Source organism: Chroicocephalus ridibundus, chromosome 2 (assembly GCF_963924245.1).
Source record: "Chroicocephalus ridibundus chromosome 2, bChrRid1.1, whole genome shotgun sequence".
NCBI classification, from domain to species: domain Eukaryota; kingdom Metazoa; phylum Chordata; class Aves; order Charadriiformes; family Laridae; genus Chroicocephalus; species Chroicocephalus ridibundus.
Window position 1 is genome coordinate 19078899 of NC_086285.1, and position 22640 is coordinate 19101538.

The 22640-nt window shown below is 39.2% G+C and overlaps 1 protein-coding gene across 1 annotated transcript in view; it reads right to left on the reverse strand.

Moving 5' to 3' along the window:
• The window catches only part of MYO3A (myosin IIIA), a 121176-nt gene that overhangs the window by 78879 nt on the left and 19657 nt on the right, over positions 1-22640 (reverse strand). Inside the window, exons 4-5 of the mRNA XM_063324623.1 lie at positions 8051-8155; positions 5888-5987 (exon numbers count right to left, since the gene is read on the reverse strand). Coding sequence (XP_063180693.1) covers positions 5888-5987; positions 8051-8155 — 205 coding nt within the window. The remainder of the gene's footprint in view (positions 1-5887; positions 5988-8050; positions 8156-22640) is intronic.

The window sequence follows — 22640 nt, forward strand, 5'->3', positions numbered from 1 at the left end:
CAATTGTTACTGATCACTAGTAGTGGTAAAGCATTACTAACATTCCATAATTTGTAAGGAAGAAGTAGCGCACCACTACTCAGTCACAACAGAGAACACTGGCAGAATTACTGCAAGCTCTTTCTAGCGAAAAATTCCCCAAAAATTTACTTTATGAACCCAACTGAATTATGAAATGAACTTAATGCTTTCATTTAGTATTACCTAAATTATGTATACATTTTAAAGTAAAAATAGGGTCAATATAAAAATACACTACCAAAAAGAGTGTCTTACAATTGACCTGTTTCACCAAGTTGCAATTTGCAATAATAAGAAGGCCATCCAGAAATGCCAGCATTCAGATCTCCTTGGCTCTTAACTTTGGATGACTTCAAATAGCTTTAAAAGAAGAACGATCATTCTCTCCACAACAAAATAATAACCCTATTACATTCCAAACACAAAAGCTGACCTCTGTCTACCTGCAGTTTCCAAACTACATAGCAGAAATAGTTCAAGTATTAAACAAAGTAATGTCAGCTTTCAGTATGTCTAAATAAAGCAACACAGTATTCCCTCCCCCAATCCTTTTTTCCCCCAATGAGTCATACTCAGGTTAAATCTCTAGTTGACTCAGGCTACTATACATCTACGATAAAACTGTGCTAGATACATGCAAAGTATGTTATCTAAAATTGCATTTGGAATGTCAAGACAATATTCACATGCAACTTTTAAAACCAATACTTCCGACATTTGAAACAAAAAAAAGGCAGAAAAATGCAAACTAAGCATGTTTTTAAGTACAAAAATTACCTTATCTTCACTATATACTCCATTAATGTTATAATACATGTTTTAAGTATGCGATCTCTTTATCCACAGTACTGAGGAACCCTTGAAGTCATTATTCTATTAAGTGCATGCAGAACAGCTTGTAATTTTCCACCATCTGCCTGCAGCAGTGAGATTGCATTACCTTCTTTCCATATCTTCCACTGGAACCTGTTTTACCTATAAAAAAACCTTAGATCTTTCCTATGTATTGCTTATCCAAAGGCTCTAATGATGGAGAGTTTTAGATGCCATTAATGAAATGCCTAAGAAGAAACTGAAAATAGACAGTGCCAATCCTTTTCAATATCCCCTTTCCCACAGTGACAGTACTAGGGAAACTGGGGGGAATCATAGGATCTCTTGTAGTTAGAAATAGGCTTGAATTCCAAAGATTTAATGAGTCCTCCAACATCTTATTTTCATTATGGGAACTTGAGTATTTCTAATATCCGTCTAAATGTCTGACTTTTCTTTTTCCCCAATGACCTTTCATGGTAATAACATCAACAGCCTTACTATATGTGGTATGAAAGTATGTTTTCATTTGATGCATAGAAGGATGTGGCCTTCATCAAGGAACAGCGCTGCTGGAAAACTATGCTTTTGCCTAAGTGGTGGAGTGCAATTTATACTTACATTTTTTCTGGACATTTCCAAGGCAACAGCTGCTTATCCTGAGATATTTCTAGGCTGTGACAGCAGGCTTCAGCAGTCCCACAGAAGTATGAGCTACCTGTGCTCTTGTTCAAGACTATCAACCTACAAGGTCAACCCTCAAAAACACAGCTGAAGAGGAATTTTCCATCAGCATTACACTCTCCTCTTTTTAGCTAAAAAGAATCATTTGCCACGTGACTGCAGATGTTTCAAAACTTTTAGTGGAAAAATGGTTCTTTCCTCCATGACTCTCCGCACGTCAGCAACCTGCCTAGTTTGCTGATAGGGAGTTGTGTCCTCTAGGATCCTCTTCTTTCAGTAACACATAAGCATGAAAATCTCTGGCTTTCAAGCTGCCAGCCTCGCTGCAATGGCAGGGGATTTCAGAAACATGTCAGATCTTTCAAAATGAAATGTCACTTGGTCTTTTTCAGACCAAAGCTAGAATAATAACAATAGTAATACAGATAAGTTCCTTTTCTCATGTTTTGGAACAACACATTATTTGACATCTCAGAATTTCCAAACAGGAATTATGTCTTAGACTAACATTATTTAATAGCGAAAGGCCCCATGCAGCATCCTGATTTCAGGAAAAGTAATTGAATTGAGAGGGACTATTCAAAGAAGCAAATATTTGTCAGCATAAGCAGATTGTTACACATTGTAAGATGCAGATGAATATATGAATTTTTATTACAGATGAGGTGTGCTATGTGTGCAAGTGACTTCAGGCCAGTTTTTTAACTGATGAAACAAGGTCAGACACTGGAAGATATTTAGGCAGTAAAGGCTGCAGATAAATTTGTCACAAGACTTTCACAAGGTATTTAGCATTAAATTAATATGGATTTACATGCTAGAAGTTTTTTTAAATTTTATTAGGTGCTTTTCTTCACCTTCAGTGCTTAAAATTTCTTTTGAAATCTGTCTCTCTAACACCAATCCACTGCATACAACCAGGAATCTGAGAAAACAGATGTAAAAGATTTCCTTCCTAGAACACTAATCAGCAACTGTGAATATAATTAAGATTATTTATAAAAAGGGAATTTGGTTCACACCTTGCTTGCCTCTAATTCTTTTTATACAATGTATTATATAGCTGTCACCCTTTAAAGTGCTGCAGGGAATTCAATGTAACTTTAAGGGAACTTTAACGTAAATGTATGTTTTTCTACCAAATCTCTATCCTATACTGAAAATATAGCAGCCACACCAGAATATAGTGCAGCTATTTATTATTTGTATTGATGCGGTAGAGGATGCTCCTTGCTTGGAGCATAATTGCTGCGATTCTCAGGTGTAACACCCTTCCCCAAAGGTCTTCTACCAGAACAGCTTAACAGCTAATTTCCACAAACGTTCAGGTAGCAAAACTGCCTTCAGTCAACCTTCTTCTCTTACAAGGAAAATATGGATTTTTAACATATCTAGAAGTTTAATGAATTCAGGGACTGAATCTGTGATCATGGGATGTGCGTAGACTAGGTCCCCTTGGCTGCTCCGCATTATCTGTAGTAAAAAAGAATGATTTTATTTATCTCTGCTGATCTAAATTATCATACCGGATGGATGTGAAGAAAGAGGATGCTTCCCCCGTAACAGTATTTAAAAATTCTTGTGGCTTGGACAGTTTAAACTAAAACTGCTATCTGGCAGTTCCTTGATAAGGAATTGAGCTCCAGTAGCATTGTTGTAGAGGTGTTATAAACTTATTTACTTGATTTGATCATTAATCTATCAACTGGGATTGGGTATTTCTTACACAGGAGAATATTACTCAGATGATTAAGCAATTATTACAGCAGAATTTTGCAGGAAAGCAAAAATTTCACTTTTCAAAGGAATCTGGGTGAGGTACTACCACGGTATTCTTTCACAGTCTCTCTCATCTCTTTAACTATCAATACCTCTGCGAAAGGCGAACAGCTCAGACTGTTAACCTGGATTTTGGGAAAGCTTTTCCATGCGCTTTCCATGTCACCTCAAGCAACTCAATCTCTCAAAGTTTCAGGTCCCCAGCTGTTAACTGGGAATTATAGTAATTTACTTCCTCATAAGAGTGAAGGTCATCCATTACAGACTGCGCAGTGTTCAGAAACTATGGTCACAGCATACCTAAACGCCTATGACACAACCACCATAAGGCAATGTGTATAAACTGTGTCACAAAACAAAGCTTCTGGAAAGTCAGCACTGCTGTGCAAGAAAGGACCGCTGTCTCTGCTCCCCTCTCCACAATGGAAAAGCTGTGTGCACGCTAGAAAGGGCCGTGTGATTATTTGAGTTGGTTTTGTTTGTTTATTTGGCCCCATGTAATATTTGGTTCAACCTAAAACAAAAATTTTGCTTCCACTGAGTATTTACTGGGAGAAAAGGAGATTGTGCCTGTGTGTCTATCTCATTCTGTAGCCAGCAGATTCACAGGCTTACATAGTAAAAGGATGAGTTTCAGTCCCTGATCCAATAAATGTTTACGTACAACAGTCTGTAGCAGTGTCAACATGGGAGATTTTGATCAACTCACATTCCTGGCTAAAAAATACTCTTGGAATCTGATTAATGTGGGTTTAAATCCTCTTAAGTAGAAGACACAAATCTCCCAAATCCTAGCCAAATAGCCTTAAATATCAGCCTGAAAGATGAATGGTATGTCTTCCATGATGATTTTATGAAGACTGCATAAATTTTTCCCATTTGAAACTACTCATTATTGGCTTCAGATTGGTTTGCAGGGGGGAGAAGCAAGAGAGAATTTCTATCTTTTCTTAAGTTAAGGTGAGGTTCTTATACTCCTTTGAGAGGAAGGACTGCAGATATTATTAAGCCCCTCTTCAACCCCCATAAACGCGTGTACATGTATGTTTGTTTCTTGTGCACGTTCTCATCTGTGCTTTGGCATCACAATTTTTCCCACAAGATTTTAAGATTATTTTTCAATTACGGCCTTAGCAGTAGACTGCAGTAACTGGGGAATAAAGAATTCAGGTCCTCATCCCTACAGCTTGTATGTTTTGACATCTGCATAAGCGAATTAATTTTCAGAAGCATCGATCCTCCACAGCTCTAATTGCCTTCAGCACCTTAAAAAAATTAGTATTAACAACATATTAAAAACCTGTGGGGAAAAATATTGATTTTGCCTCACATTAAACTTCCAGACTAGCAGAAAACACAGGTAAGTGTATGGCAGATAATTTAGGAAGTCTGAAGACTTTTCAACTAAAGATTTTATCTGAGGAATAAATAATTAATATAAACACATGAATTTTCAGAAGAATTAGTAACCCTAAGAGTTGTGGGGTCTTTGTGTGTGAAGTAATGAGAGTTGCATAAATACGATCTACTGGCAGGAAGACACAACACTAATGGGATTTAAAATTTCATGATTAGTTAAAACAATTGTTATGTATTAATTGAATAAATCTCATTAACAAAATATGAGGGTAAAGAAAAAATTAAGATTTTCCATCTGTGGAACGGAATCTTGATATTTACTGCTGATATGCTATGAGTAGTGACTGATAAATTGAATTTAAACATTAGAAGACAGTGCGCTACCAGAGGATAACTGTTCATAATAGCAACTATTGCAAATTTTTATACCTGCCTTAAATAAAACAACTCTCAATACACTTTTAAGGAAAATCACTATAGTACAGCTGATAAATAACAGGTTGCACCCACTTACCAATGTCTCCTCTTTTGCCTTCTGGTGGTAAAACCAGATGCCAGCATTCAAGAATCACTTTATGCCTAACAGACCCTTTCCATTTATTGCCAAGTCTTAGGTTAAGACTTGCCAAAAGTAATCTGTTAGTATTCCCAGACTTTGGAAAGTGGGGATTACCTACATAATATCTCCCTCTCTACTGCCTTCAGGTAGTATGTCTTGTTTCGTTTCAAGTCAAACTACTGAGTATACGTGACCGAGGTGGAGCTCTCCCATTCTTCACAATATCTAGTAAGTGCTAAGTCCTTTCACATACAACATGAAGCTTTTGCCTATCAGCCCTTAATTTCACTGAGCCAGCACATGGTCCTGGAGGAACTAAACACCAACCTGATTTTATACCCTGTTAACTTGGTTTGCCACTTCTCTTACTGTGTTGCCCTAAAGCATTTGGCACTTACACCGTATTATAACTTCTACTCATTAGCCATGCTATCTTAACAGCACTAGCAAAATGGCTGGAAAACCTAAAGTTGTAAAAACACTGAGCCTGTGAATACTTCATTTCTATCAAGTTAAAAAGTAACTTTGGTTATCCAAGTGATTTTTAATGAAAAACTCAAAATCTTAATAAAAGGTTAATATAATTCATCTTTTCTGATTTGTTTCCTCTATTTTATTTTCCATGCTTCAGATGTACAACACTGCTTGTATATATAAGTAAACACAACATACCAAAATCCACAAGCTTGACTCCTCCTTCAGTGGTCAAAAGGATATTATTTCCCTTAATATCACGGTGGATAGTTTTGTTTTCATGCAAATGCTGAAGTCCCTGGAATGTGAGATATAAACATGGACGTTTTACTAACAGCTTTATTCTCTGTATTACATTTGCAGAAACAAAAAGGTAGCAGAAAAGTATGAAAAAACTTAAAATAGATTTTTTTTTTTAATCCAAAACCACAGAATTGTCATTCTTACCGCAAAAACACTTGGCACATCAGAAAGAATAGATATTTTTATTGACATTTAGGGAGGTGCAAGCATAGCTGGTGTTAATTAAAGTATTGTCACATGCGTTCCCAGGACAAGACTTCAGTATATTGGTGCTGAAATGGGTCGAGGGAGGTGATTCTGTCCCTCCACTCCACTCTTGTGAGACCCAACCTGGAGTACTGCTTCCAGCTCTGGAGTCCTCAGCACAAGAAGACATGGACCCGTTGGAGCAGGTCCAGAGGAGGGCCACAAAAATGATCCGAGGGCTGGAGCACATCTCCTATGAGGACAGGCTGAGACAGTTGGGGTTGTTCAGCCTGGAGAAGAGAAGGCTCCAGGGAGACCTTACTGCAGCCTTTCAGTATCTGAAGGGGGCCTACAGGAAAGCTGGAGAGGGACTTTTTATAAGGGCATGTAGTGATAGGACAAGGGGTAATGGCTTCAAACTGGAAGAGGGAAGATTTAGATTAGACATCAGGAAGAAATTTTTCACTATGAGGGCGGCACTGGAACAGGTTGCCCAGAGAAGCTGTGGATGCCCCATCCCTGGAAGTGTTCAAGGCCAGGCTGGATGGGGCTTTGAGCAGCCTGGTCTAGTGGGAGGTGTCCCTGCCCATGGCAGGGGGGTTGGAACTGGATGATCTTTAAGGTCCCTTCCAACCCAAACCATTCTGTGATTCTATGATTTTCATACATCCTGCCTATATGGTAGCAGCACTCACTGCTAATCAGATGGCCTCCCTCTGTGTTTCCCCAAAACCAATCTCGGTTTTATTTTCCTGCTTCCTAATGGAGGGTTTCTTTGACAGATAATTTGTAGAAATATTTTTCCTGCATTTCTTCATACTTTTCCCAATAGTCAAGACTGATTCCAGTTTAGTCTGTTATTCTCAAAGATGACTTTCGGTCATCTAACTTCAACGCCTGAATGAGCAGCCTGGGATTCCCATAAAGCAAATAAAACCTCCATAGAGAAGTCCAGAGCACTTAGGACAGTCTGATCCATGATGAGGAAGACCAAAGTTAATCAGGGACAGGGGAAGGTATATACTCAGGAAGGACTTTCTTTGTCTCTTGTTTTTTTTATGGAAGGTGATGATTCTGTTGTGCTGTTGCAATTCTTCTGGCTCACATAAAAGCATGAAAAGGCTACATGATGGTTTCTATGTTTCTCAAGTCTATAGTGAGGTCGGAAAAAGAAAAGAATAAGGGATTGGTAAATCTAGGAGTGGCATGATGTATTGAGGATCCTGTGATTACCCATCTAATGCTACTGAAAATCTTGTAGAGAACTTTTTTTATGTTTAATTGCCCCACTTTATATCAAAGAGAAATTTAAAGATAAAAGCAGAAAAAAAGCACTATAACACAGCATTATATATTACATCTTTAGACTACAAACTCAAAGAAAACTGCAAAGGCCTAAATTCCACTGCAGAAAGACAAATTCTAGTTAAAAGAAAATGAAAAGTAAAAACACTTGATCCTGATTAGCAAGAAAGATATTTCTTGTAGCAGTGTTTCAATTCACTAGATCTGTTGATCATTTTGCTATAAAAATATTTTGTATCCAGACATAAGAAGTTGAACAGTATTTTCGGTGTATTTCTGCTATGTCTCAAAAGAAAAGTGATTTTGATGCAGAACTGTATTTACTAAGGAAAGGAATTGATGGTCAGAAATCTATTTTCATTCTCTTAATAATGAAACAAACAGATGAAAAGTTCTTTACCTTGCTTGTTCAAAAAGAACCGTTTGAGTTACATGTTACCTTGATTTCATTAAACACTACTATAATGTAAGATGGTGAGCCATGTTAGTGGGGACATGATCTTCATTCATTCAAAGAAAAAATGAGAGCTGAATATTGACTGTGCTTTCACTGTGAGCTTATCTTACCATCAGAGCTTCGCGTAAAATGTAAGCAATTATAAGTTCATTCATCCTTTCGCCTCTCTTCAGAAATCCTTTCACAAGATCAGTCACAGATCCACCATTGCACAGCTGCAAAACATCAGGGGAATATAAGGAATTAAGAAGTGTTGGAGTAGCCACCCAGTTTTACTTTTCAGTAGTTTTCATATTTGTAGCCAAATGAGCTCCTATTAAACCGGCAAACCACAAATTTGTCCTTATGTCTACCATTTATACAAACAACACACATAGCACTTTTGCCAATTTTTTTCACTACTTTCTGCATTTAATTCCTCTTGCCCAAACACAAGTACAGCAGTCTATCTCTTTGTTTTCCTACATACATGATTGCTTTTCACTGAAACAGAAGTAGCTTATAGTGCAGTAAATTTGCTGTGAAGGCATGTTCTGTGGGGCACACTAATTGCTTCTTATATTCATCATGTGCAACTCACCAGCAACACAAATTATTTCAGCATCAATTCTCGGGTACAAAAGCTACATACAACATAAAATGGATTTAAGGCATCAGAAGACAGGCAGCAGAGGAATTCCCACTACAAGAAAATTTTCCAAGGGGAAAGCTGCCCTCTGCCAAGCAGCACTTAATTCCTAGTGTAGAAGGATGTTATAAACAAGGGATGAGCATCATGGATGATGAAAGCAACACGGAAAGAAAGGTCTCATCTCCCACCGAAACAAGGTGGGCCACAGGTGTAAGACTAATCATAGCCCTTGTAGCATCAGCCCTGTCAGCTTCTTGCTCGAGATGCAGAGCCACGATCCACTCTGGACAATCCTTTCTCCTGCCTAAAGCCCAGTTAGGGTACTGCAAACCCCTGTCCTGTCCTGTTTAGACCTGCAATATTGCATATGTTCATTTTTATCACGTACAATTTTTCCACAGGAAGAAGGAACAACGTAACGCTAGTGACTAACTGTAGCAGTTACAGACCCACAAAGATGAAATCGGTACTTGAGCCCTTGAACTACCCATAATGCACCAAACAATACTCATTGATTGAAGAGCCATTGCCTCTGTAAAGGAGTAGCTGCTTCCAATAAAACAGTGAAACAAATTCTAAGTTTTATACTGTATCATCCAGTAGCTTTTCATATGAAAATAAATACCCACATAAGACATTTTACCAACGTAGCACAAAAGAGTAATTCTTTTTGACTACAGATTTTGAAGTCTATTCAAATCAAGGGCATAATTTATCAACAAAACCTTTCAACTGCAGAACTCCACACATCAGGTACTATTGTATATGATATTTTTAATCTGTTCTTCTATTCCTGTACATTTTTTCTGTGCTGCAATTACAAAGAGACTTGCACCTAACAGTAGAAAACATTTTATAGCCCTTTTTGCCCAAACCTAACGATAATTTTCTGACTACCTTTGGAACCCCTGGGTTGCTTTGAACGTGCACCACATGAACGCCTACACAAATACTATTCGATACATAAATCTTGTTTCAAGATGTGTCCCCCATCAGATCAATGAAGGCTCTGGTCTGATAGATGCTGAGCTCTACAGCAACAATCTTGGAACTCACTTAATCTCACCCTTACTTCAGTGGGACAATATGCATGCTTAGAGAGGGAAGAACTCATATGCTTAAATGATGAGATTAAGCGCTTTGCTGGATCAGGTCAGATTCCCAGGCAGGATTTAATTTACTGTCTTTAGCCACATTGGTCTGCCTTCTCCATTGACTTTTTCTAGTTACTTTTTTTTTTTTTTTAAACAATGACATTATCTTTCCAGAGTCTCTATAGTTTTAACTTTGTCACATCACTGACATGTTTAATCAAACCAAATGGATGATGACAATTCTGGTTAATTTAATGTACTCTCATTTCAGGGCACTGAAAGTCTCTGACAAGTGACAAACCAATTGTGAAATAAATTACACATATGATATTTTCAAACTAATTTTCTTCATTATCTAGTATTAAAATTTTGCTTCTTATAGATGGATATTCTTTTTTTTGTTACAACACTGGATATCTGTTAGTCTTTCTGTTCAAAGTAAAGAAAACTAACTCAGAAAGGAATATATTCTTTTTGTAGATGGGAGAAGGAAGAAACTATACCTTAGAAATCACCTTCTTCAATGTTTAGGCAGTAAAGCCAAGACTGAATTTATCTGCCTGGGTCAGCAATGTTAATTTTCACTTTATTAAACATGTTGCTTTAAAAATTTTTTCTACCCCCCCATTAGATATAAATCCCTATTACGAGATAAATAGCTGCATTGTCAGATAAACCTTATCTAAAATATCAGGTGAAGTAAGATCCTAAAACTGTGATTATTTTAGACCAAACCAAAACTTAAACTGGGTATATAAAAGGTCAGCTGAGCAGGTCTTGAAGAAAAAAAACAGAAGTCACCCACACCACCATGGAAATCCTCCGCTGACGCCCAAGGCAGGGCTGCTGCTTAGGCAGAGGTCAGCTGAGGATCTCAGACACAGGTTCTTGCACACATAGGGCAACTTTTCTTTTGCTACTTCTGTCTCAAAGAGTTGTACTTACATCAGACAATTTGTATTTTTCTGAGACCACCAGCATAGGAGGAAGAGGGGAAAAAAGTATAAGTATTAGAATGCTAGCAGCTATAAGGAGAAAAAAGGATTATTGGAATACAACTACAATTAGAAAAGAAGATTATGGCAGACACCATATGTGTGTGCTCTGAGCTGCGTGGGGGGGGACGGGACGATGACGACAACGATGACACAAGTTAGTATTAATGTTGTTCTATTTTTCTACAGGTCAAACAAGTCCTCGTGGGTAAAACGTTGCATCCAGTCTCATTTCCTATTTCTACTCTCTATTTTTTGCAAGTGAAGCTGCCACATGTCCCTGTAACCATGCACATAACAAAAGTTCAAATGGTGATTCTTTCTCCTGATTCAGGCTATCAAATTGCAGGCGTTCCATGCAAATTTATCATAAACACATCAAAAAGTCCCTCTCATAACGAATCAGACTATTCTCTTCCCTCTCACAAGAAGCTACAGAAAACTACAATACTCCTGCCCAATACAGTGCCGGACCATGCTTGCTTGGGAATCTGAGTAGACAGGGAGATAAATTATTCCTGGGGATGTTAACCAGGACCTAGTCCATGACATAAAAACTTAAAGGGGGAAAAAACCCTAAACCATAAAAAAAAAATAAATAAAATATCACATTTCCTTAACTCATGCAGTCCTTCAGTAAGAGATTATGGGATAAACATTATTTAGCAGTACTGCTACACTGGAAGTTTCCTGGGGTGTTGTTAAATATTGCAGTTTATAATTATCATCTCTGCTGTTTCTCAGTAGCATGCTGTTCAAAGTAAAACCTGTGTAGCCTCTTACCAAAGTTACTGTGTTTGAGTTAGGCTAACTGTAATGCTTAGATGACAAGAAATCACGAAGACAACAGAGATAATTTTTTTAAAAGATCTCTCTAGTTTCCAGGGAAGCATCTAGAGAAGAGAGGTGCTGGTAGCTATTATTTCGTTACAAGCATTGTGAAATCACATAGCCAAATAGTTAATTAGTCTGTGTCATGACTCCACATCATTCAATAAAAGCTCCTCAGAATACCCTGATGAAGAGCACTAGAAGCAGAAAACAAGAAACGCACGGAGAACTGGGGACACAGACATACAGCAGAAGCTACGTGTCTACCTGCGCTGTGCCACAGGGCTGCTTCCTACCCTCATGGTCAAAGTAACTCACCAAATGCAAATGTCTCACAACCTGTCATGAAACATGGGCTCTTCTAAGAGGAGAGAGTAATAATTCTAATTCTCCCATGCTCCCAAAAACACATATACACATGCATTCTCTCTTGCACACACAGGCACATTTCTTGTGGTTCCTATCAGTTCTACAATACCTATTTTAAGCAAGCAGTAATCCCAGGAGGAAAACTGGGTATGGGAGCTGTGGTGGTGGCATCTGTTAGCTCAGGTGTGGCAGCACAATAGTAGAAGATGTAAACTGAATGGACTTTCTCAGTTTGGTTCTCAGATACCACATACTCCAGCATGAGAAATGCACGCAAAACCAAAGCTGTTCAGTCTGGTTTTAGGAAGCCTCCAAAAGCTTCGTCTTCCCCAGGAAGGATAGAAATCCTCTTTTAAGCTTTGAATAAACTTAATTTAAAGAGAGATGCTCTTATAAATGTCCAGCCTATGAGACTTAGTAAGGGAAGATATTAATGATCCTCCCACAAGGATGTTATTTAGAAATGCCACCTTGATAACTTTGTACTTGAGCAATTTTCATCAATTTAATGTTAGTCACCACTTCTATTGTTCCCTTGTGATTTATAGGTATTTTCTTTACTGGCAGTATTTTCAGTGCCTGCACTGATAGAATGCAAATATTACCTGCAAATACAAGCAACTAAGAGGGGGGTAAACTGAACACTTTGGGCTACCTAAAAGGGCATGGAGAAGACAGAGACAGATGCTTCCCAGAGGCACACAGCGAAGGATGAGAGGCAACAATCCTCAGCTGCAAGATAGCTGATTTCTACTGGACATAAAGGAAAACTTTTCCCACCGAAAGTATTTAAGCACTGGAACAGATTACCCAGCACAAGTCTGTGTTATCTCCATCCTTGGAGATATTCAAAACTTGAACGGAAAAGACCTTGTGCAAACCTGTAACACTGAAGTTAATCATCTTTGAGCAGGGGGCTGGACCAAATAACCTCCAAAGGTCCCTTCCAAGCTGTAATTTTGTATGATTCATAATAATTGGATTTTAAAATATTTAGTCCCTAGTTTGGATATTTAGACAGCAGAAACAGGGGGAAAGGACTAACAAGATCTTGCATACTCAGACCACAGGAAAGAATTTGATAGAAGGCTTGATCTGTGTGAAAACCTGCCTGAAAGGGCTGTAGCTCTGATGACCATACACAGCTGTATCAGAAGAGGTGCTTATGACTCTTCTCCAGTGGTAGTGAAGGGCTCCTCCCTTATGATTGGCAAAGACTCATATTGGGATGACATACGGTCCTCCACCCACCCATCTGCCACGACCCTGTGCTACTGTAATTGAGCTATTAGCATGCAAAGCTATCTTTAGCAATAGATTTATAAAATAGCATGATCCTAACACATGAAATGTCAGTTAAAATTGCCATCACATCACAGTCACGCAGGTGTTCTTTGCAGGTCTTATTCACTCTTCATCTGACCCAGCTGATACATTTCTCTCTGTTCAGCTCTTCTCAATTCTGATGCCCACTGAATAAGGATTCAGTACCACCTTTGCTTTTAAGAAAACTATCAGCTGCACCTTTGTTAGGGGTATTACAGCCTTTAATCATCCAGTTGCTCCTGATTTATGCATCTGTACTAAGTTGTCAGGTAACATTTGCTTGCATTCTACAGTTGTCAAGGTGCTTTCATCTTATTTCAGTAGCTTGGATGCAAATAGCGGGGCAACTACAATTACTACCTTCCCTATCTTTACAGGCTGCAGAGACATAATGACTGAATAGCACATCACAGATGCACAACTTCAGGCATGTACGAATGACAGTTATGAAAAAGTTACCATTGTCCAATCTTGCTTTAATGTTATCACACATAGGAATGCTAAAAGCATCTCAGGCACTAATCTTTAGTTTTTTCTGTTCTTAGAATAGATAATAATCTGACCTGTTCTACTGAGCATGCAGTACAGCAGCGCTGCCAGCCTCTGAGCTGACTGTACCTTCCTTTTGGTACTCACTGCTGTAAGAACAAAAGATTCTGATTTGTTGCTGCTTTGTTGTCATAACACTACAGAAACATAGGAGTAAAAGGGACTTCAAGAAATAATTTAGGCCACTGTGTTGGCACTGTGTAGAGATCTGGTACTTTCAGGCGGTCCTTGACAGGTATTTGTCTAACCTACTCCTAAAAATTTCCCACTGAGGGAGACTCCAATCTTTCTAGGTAGTCTGTTCTTGTGTTTCACTAGCCTGATCGAGCACTTTTCCTACTATCCAACCATTTCCAATTATTCTTTGCTTCCAATAAATCTGTTTTATTGTTGCCCTTCCCTCCAGTAGTCTTTGAAAATAAGTGATCATTATTCTCCATTTAACATCATCTCTGTCAGACTACTGTCACGATATGTCATTTTTCTCTTTTCTAGGCTGTACAAAGTTAGTCACTGTAACCTTTTGAAGTCATCTATGTTTTCTAAGTTTAGACTGCCTGCAATTTGCCACTGCTGTTTGGGACACAATTTTGGGCCAAACTGCATACAGAATTTCTTTGGAAGTCTTGCCTTAGCTGGGAAAAGCTGAACAGAACAGAATAATCGTCACTTTGCAGAGAATCCCTTTCTGAAGTCCCATTACCTAATCAGGTATGTCCCATTTCTTCTTCCTACAGACAGCAGTATTTTGCAAGTGTCTACTGTTTTTTTTTTTTCCTCTGATTCAAAAAAATCCCTCCTGCAAGCACAGCTGTGAATCTGATGCCATCCTCCAACGTGCCTGTAATCAAACTAGGTGTCCACTCCAGACTTTTTATGTGGACTTTGTCTTACCGCCACAGTTACTTATGAACAGAAACAGGACAAAAGCCGATGCCCGCTTGAGGTTCTCCTATTCCCAAAGTGAACTATGATCACTATTCTTTGAGCGCGGTTTTACGAAAATGAGGTCATCTGCTTTATTATGTGACATTTCTGTATTTCCACATTTTTCTCACAAGAATGTCACATGGAACCATCCCAAATCCGTACAGAAGACACAGTCACATCTATTGCTTTCCCCTTACTACACCGGTTATCCTGTTAAAGATGAGATTGTTCTGGCTCAATCTAAGTTGACCACTTCTATCACATTACTGGGTTCTGGGTATTTCTAAACTGGTTTCTATTAATCTGTTCTAGAATCATTGTGGGTACCAAAATTAAACGGACTGGTCTGTATTTCCCTAGGTCATTATTTTTCCTCACTTTGTAAAGACATACATTAAACATTCTTTTATCCCATTTCTCTTTCTTCTTAGTAATGTAATCTTGTCTTTACTACTCCACATTAGCCTTTCTGAGCTTATCCTTAAATGCCTGTACCTTAGCTGTGCATTTTTGTTTCTCCTATTTGAAAGCATTCTGAAACATTAAAAGAAGCAAACCCTGATGCACTCTTACTCAGCTCTTACTGTGCTTTTATCTTTTCTCTGCATGAGCTAATTTGCTATTGTGTGTTTAATGTCTTTCAATAATTGCCAACTATCCTGCTTTCCTTCATTTTCACACTCTTTCTCCTAAACACAGCTAACTACCAGTTCCCCAAGCTGGGTGAAGCATACTCTCCTAAAGCTCATTATCCTTACCCTGCTGCTCCACCACCCTTCCTTTCCTCAGGAAAGTGAACGCAATTCTTTTGGGGCCTTTTTTCACTCAAATTTCCTTTCATCTTCGACTTTTCAAAACAAACCTTGTCTACTAGAACCAAATCAACCTGATACAGCCATTTCCAGAGTCACTGTCTTTTTGCCTTCTGTCTCCAAGACAGAACTTGATGCACTGTCCGTCTCACAATCCTGGCTGTCACGCAGGGTCAGCTGTGACCAGATTAACTCCTATTCTCTGCCTACAGTGTGATGTCTTCACAACTATTGCCACCAAAGAGCACACTCCACTGACAGCACCTAATGCCAACTACAAATACTCAAAGGTCCTTGTGAAGATTTACAGAGAACTAAATCAGTTTCTTCAATGGGCCAAGTGGTTCAATATACACAGCTCCTGTCTGTGCAGCGTAGTTTTAATTTCACCTCAAATGGAAGAAAGATGTGCACCGTGGCTCCTATTTTTCCTAACAACAGTACAAGATAACCCATAACCAAAAGAAACCATAGCAGTGCTCTATGCTTTTAGGTAAAGATGATTGCTTTCAATTTGGTGTTAATGAAATGTATCACTGACAGAGACATCTTTCCTGATTTATTTAGCTTCAGTGATCACAAACCACGTGGTATTTGTAATTTTGATCTCTTACATCATCTAGCACCTCCAGGGCTGTGTTAGTCACAGCCTCACGGGTGTTTGTTTGCTGCTTCTGATTTCTTCACTTTCAGTTTGGCTTTTAACTTCTTATTTTCTTTGTCACACGCATGCACTGACAAGACAGACAGCCTGGGGAAAAGTTTGCCTGTTCCATCTTATGCAATGCTGGCCTTCGCAGCCTCTTATCTTTCACAGTCAGGACATAAATATCTCTACTTCACACTGTGGCCAAAATGGAAAAGGCCACATCTATGCCAATATTGTTTTTTTCTAAATTTCTTCCTTCAAACTCAGCATAACTGAATGAAGCCACCAGGCCTTACATATACAAGAAGAAAAGAAGCAAACCCCTGAAAGGAAGATTTTTTTCTGTTCTAAAACATTTGTAATATTATTTGGTCTCTATCAGAATGGAAAAAAAGCAAGTAGATGACAGTGCTGTACAAAAGGTTTACTGGGCACAGCCCAGCTGAATTCCCTTGCTAGCTCTTCCTGATGCAAACTTCATATTACACCATCCCATAATTCACATTCTTTATGTTATAATACATTTACATGCCCCTGAAGTTGCTAATGAAGAAATTAATGTATCACCTGTCCATGTCTCCCAAAAAGAGTATAAAGCTGAAGTGGTATCAAGCTATAATTTGGAATAGTGTTGTGTAAAGCAACTGAGATCTAAATCACTGGATAATGTATTTACAACAGAAATTCTGAAAGAGCTTCAACTATAGCTTCACAGCCTGGCAACAGCATAACACGGCTGTAATTTTTTAAAAATCAAACAAATGGAAGGATCATTTCGCAAAATCAGTGCTAACCTAACTACAAAACTGAAAGGCACTGGTCAGTAAACTCAGGCTTTCTGAGTAAATGCAAGAGGGAGCTTACCAAGACAGAAGATTTTGATACAGAAAACTTAGTGCAATTCATCATTTTATTATACTCAAGGAGCAGGGGTAAAAATAACACTTAGAGTGCACAACCATTCACTTGGCTAGAGAGAAAAAGCAGGGCCTAAGTCTGGGATCAATATTGTCAACAGAAGTATTTCTACTGACTGCTGCAAACTTAGTCGAAGCTCTGGAAAACACATAGAATCTCTTTAGCTAATAGGGCAGCCTGTGGTAAGAGGGAGCACTTCACAGCTTTTATTGCCTGCTCAGAACGACAGTGCTTTTGTTCACTCTTCACCAATTAGGAAACGTTTCAAAGCACCTTCCTCTTTTGCAGTATCATTTCTATACAATTCAGGGTTCAGACAGTAGTTCCAAGTACTACCATGTCCACACTACACATAATTCATTTTATGTCTGTGTTCTTACACAAAGACAATAATTTAGTATAATTCACTGTAATTTAAATGACTGCAACAGAAATCTTCCCTATTGAGTTTGAAAGCATGGCTGGGGAAGCACAGATCCAAACAATGGGGCTTGTCTAAAGGCTCCCTTTACAAAAGGAGTGAAGCTGAAACAGACTCAGCCAAAAGCCAATCCCTCTCCTTGCAGGACAGCTCGGCTTTACCACTCTAGGAGTTGCCTGCCTCTCTGCTGACTACAAAAGGAGCCATGGTGACCCCATGACTGTCATGGGACCCTAGTGCAGCATGAACATCCCAAAGGACATTCCAAGATATTCTTAAAGAGAATTTTGTAAGAACCAAAAGGATGCTAAACTCAAGACTTCTTTTTTTTTTCATCTTTAAATAAACTACTGGCATGATTAACTCAGAGAGACTAGGTCAGACAGAATTGAAATTAAAGTGCACTGTAAACCAATCTCTCCCTGCTCACTCCATCTGTGCAAGGTAGTTTCTTACTTCTAGGGTTTGGTTTCAGCCAAGTCAGCAGCCTTCTGAACTGCAACAAACGCTGACATCCTTCCTGGAGGCCAGGAAACTTCTTTTTGTCACCAGTGACACCTGGCTGGCTGCTTTCTGCGTGTCCCAGCTCCTTGTTCCTTGCTGTAGCACTGCTCTCCCATAGTCTGCAGCCTCCAGACCGCTGCCCAACAAAGAACAGAGACGAGACCTCCCTCCCTACAGCCAAGTCCATCTCCTCCAGTCCCTCCCTTTATAAAGGGACCCAACAGGCAAACTGAGAACAACCACAATAAAACTATATTGTCTAGCACACTTGAATTTAAGTATTTAACCCTCAGGTGTCTGAAGCAAAAAGAGACAAGCCTTAGCCCAAGCATTCTTACAACAATTGATGCCACCCCCCACTAAAACTGAAGGTTTGGTAATCTGGGATTTAACCAAAAGCTATGCAAATGTGGGGTTTGGTGGCTTTTTTTTTTTTTTTTAAATAACCTCACATCTTTAGTAAAGATGTGATCAAAAATAAAATGTACAGAAAGCAAAGTGATGTTAAACATTAGAATGTGAGAGGCATAAGTTGGATGGGCCAGGCTGGATGGGGCTTTGAGCAACCTGGTCTAGCGGGAGGTGTCCCTGCCCATGGCAGGAGGGTTGGAACTAGATGATCTTTAAGGTGCCTTCCAACCCAAACCATTCTATGATTGATTCTTGGAGAGTATTCACATGCTATTTAATTACATAGTGGAATGGTAAAACTCAAGGGGTTTTTTTTATAGGCTTTCGCTTTACTCCATGGTGGCAAAAATTGCTAGAGGTTACTCAGAATCATCTTGTTGTATGTGCAGTGTTCTCCAGCAAGGTGGGCCATAACATACGCTCATCGGCTGTTTAAAAGATGTGGACTCTGCAAACCACAATGTAATATGAAATACTCATTACACAGAGAAATTACAAGTATTTACTAAAACTTTGAAGAATCAAATGATAGTTGTAGCCACACATCTTTGATCTTGAGAAAGCAGGATACAATTCAAGAGTGAAAAATCGCTATAATTGGGAAGCAAAGAGGGACACATTAGAAATGGAGAAATCAAGGGGGATTCAGACATGTAATGGATCAAAATATTCAGTGTTAGTCTGAGTGGAGCAATTATAACCAAAGACATTACTGAAAAATGACCCATGTTAAGAAATACGAAAAAGCAATTTTCAATTGTTTAATTTTTCTTCTATATACGTCATTTGGAAATATCTGATAATATTCAGATAAATGACAACTGCCACCCACCCACCCCCCATAAAACCCCAATGGACTAGTTATTTTCCATTATGCTTATTTCCTGGAAGATTATTGTTTTATAGTAAATCTCCCATATCAAAAAATGTGCATATCTGCTTTCTTACTGTAACTCTTATTATATATTCCATTATACAGAGCAACTTCCATCCAAAGCTTTTTTTAAACTCCACAAACTTGTCTTTATTTCCCTTAGATGGAAACATATCTGCACATAGTAACTGCTGTATTTAACAAAAGCACACTGTAAACATGCCAAAGGAAAATCCTAAATAAATAAATCATATTATTCATTCACCACAACATCCTCTATTTCATGTAAAAGAGAAGTAAGCGATACAGCGATGTCTCTGGTTTATCTCAGGTAGGCTCATCTCTTTGAAAACCAAAATGAGACCATTGGGTCCTGCTTCTAGGTGTTCACACAGATTCCTGTGGGACTCACTCCAGCCAGCGCCTGTTACTCAGAGAAGCCTTGCAGAAAAAGGCATGTCACTGAATTTGGATTTTCCCTCTCTTGCCAAACCTACCACAGCAATCAGTTTCCATACTTCTACCCATTCCTTACAATGTACTGTTTTTTTAAAGAGAAAATCTTCATTCAAACAGAGTTCAACAATTTAAGTCCCAACAGCTTCAATGACATGAGATTGCCTGCTAAAATTTAGATACACTCATCTAAGTCACTCCCACCATGCAACATCCCAAAGGTGACCTCAGGATCAGCATCTCCTCAGGCTCTGCGCCTTCCTGCAGGCTGTGGGCTCTGAGGCTGCAGATTTTTTCAGCCAAACGTCTTTCCACATCAAGAACAAGCATTAGCTGCTTCGCAACACTGACAGCAGCTCCTCTCTCCCTCTTCCACGCGCTGAGAGGTGCCACGAAGAGTGACAACACCATTAGCTGAGAAAGGAAAGAGATCAAGCTAATGGAGAGAAAAATGCTTTACTGCCGGCCATCAGGACTCTTAGATGGCGCTGGAAAGCTCAGCAAGAGACAAGGACAGAACTACTGGCCGTGCACTGAGCTTTTCTTTTCCGTGCCCAGCCTGTTTTGTCACAAAAAGCATTCTGAAGCGATAGTCTATGCCTGGATGTACAAAAGGAGCGGTATCTCGCGAAGTGTCCTGTGTTACCTATGTGGAGGTGACAGAACATTCTCACTGCAAGAACCATACCGTCCCCTGGCCCATACATGTTACAGGACTGGGACATGCGACTGAGGTAAAGGCACTGCAGCCCTTGGCAAGAAAGATTATCTAGATAAGCAGATTTTTTTAAAATATTGATCTACCTACCTAGCACACAGAACTTATCAGTCTCCTACAGAGCTCATAAAGATCAAAATTAATGAGAAAAGTAAATATATTGTCACCTACTGCAAAATTTGAAACAAGTGTAAAAAAATCTCTCTCGGTTGGTTGGGGAGGGGTTGGGGGGAGGCAGTTCATTTTGAGGTTTTTTTTTTTTTAGTTTCTGGTCTCTTTTCATGTTTTACATCACCCAGTCTCCCACCTCTCAAACAGCTGAAGCCTCACACATGTTAAGCCACACAGCAGCAGCAGAAATATTTGGATGATAGATCTCTGCCTTTGTGTGTGTGTGTGGAGGCAGAAAAGGGATCTGAATTTCATAATACATTGTTATGGTTGTCCTGATTCTAGAAGGCTTCTGGCTATTTTTGCCTCAATTTTTTAAAAATACCAATACCTAGATCTTACCTTGGACAGTGGTTGCTCCTCTTTTGTAGCAAACCACTCTGCAACCTAGAATTATACTGTTAGTATCTCAACTCCCCAGCTGAAAAAAATCTCCCTTCCCCAATGCAACTGAACCTGCTGAGACTGATATTTCTTTAGATGCATAACTGTACTTCATAGATAGGACATTATATAACAGAAAGAGGATTTCTTCTTTTTAAAAAAAAATAAAAGAGATGCACTTCAGTGAACTACACCATATATTAGAATTACATGCGATGTCGAAAAAGCAACATGATCAGAAACTCTTCCATGTATAGTAGGTCAGTGAAGGATCCAAAACTATTAGTCACACAAGATTTGGGCATTAATTACACTCATTTTTCTCTGACACATACGTAAATTGTGCTGTCACTGTTCATTTATGAATCTGTGAGGAAAATTTACACATATTTCATGAATTTTAGGGCTCTCTCTGCAACCATAGTTAGCATTTGCAAACATCTGGAAGCATCTGATTTGCTAAACTTCTCTCTCCAAACACCAGACACAGCAGTGCAACAGCACAGCAGGCTCACTCCAGGCCAGATGCATCAGTGCAAGTGTGCTGTTCAGCAGTCTTCATTTCACCCAGGAGTCACGGCAACACCTTCTGCTCTTGACCTTGGTGAATTCTTATCCCTAACCAGCCACCTCCAACCATGCCACTCTTCCCTTGAGCCCTCATGCTGGCTGCCCCTTCTCAATCACATCAGATATGAGCTAGTTGCTTCTACTGCCAGGACCCATAACAGTCCTAATACCTTTCCTTAGACAGCAAGGGATCTACTCCTATCCTTGATGAACTCACAGTGCTGGCATCCATCACTGGCTACCTGTAGGCATAACGTGTTTTCCTTTCTGCTTTGAAGGAGCAGCCAACACAAATAGAAAACCACACCACTATCCCCCTTCAAATCCTCCTTAATAACTCTCCTGTGCTGCAATGCTGACAAATGCTTGCAGCTGCTTGAGATCACAGCTGACTTCTGTTATCCCCTTGGTTCTCCGTTTCCAAATCCATTTGTTCTATTTGGCTTAAAGCTTTGATGTAAGCTCCCTGCTACAAAGGCTCACTTTTAGGATTGGAAAGGGGTGAGTAATTGATACTCCACACGTTGTGCTGGGCTCTCCATCTCTGGGCAAATTCAAGACTGGTAATTCTTCTAAAGGAGCTGCACAAAACCAGAAAGGACTTATATCGGGGAATCTCAGCATGTCACCTACATATACTGAGTCACATACATAACTCACCAGACAACTGCAACTACCCTTATAATTAGTAATTGAGTAGGAACTACACTTGTTTACTACCCTGTGCTTATCACACAGCAACAGCCTCTGACAGATAGCTTCTCTCACTATTCTTACACTGTTACAAATATTTTGGCTAGATGTGCCAGCTTTCCCAGGCCAGGCAAGCCACTAGAACTAATCTAGTAGCAATGGGCTGCCATCACATTGGTGCAGCAGGTTGGCAGTTTGGTACACTGGCACGTTATTCCTTTTTTCCATATGGCGCTAAGTGTCCTCACTCAGAATAAATGGAATCCCCACTATGGGTTTGTACTTTGTCTATGCTTGTGAGAAGAGGACCAGGTGAACTGAAGCACAACAATTTCCTGTGTTCTAGTTTAATTCAAACTCCTGAGAGCTTCTATTTACTGGGTTTAGTGATTTT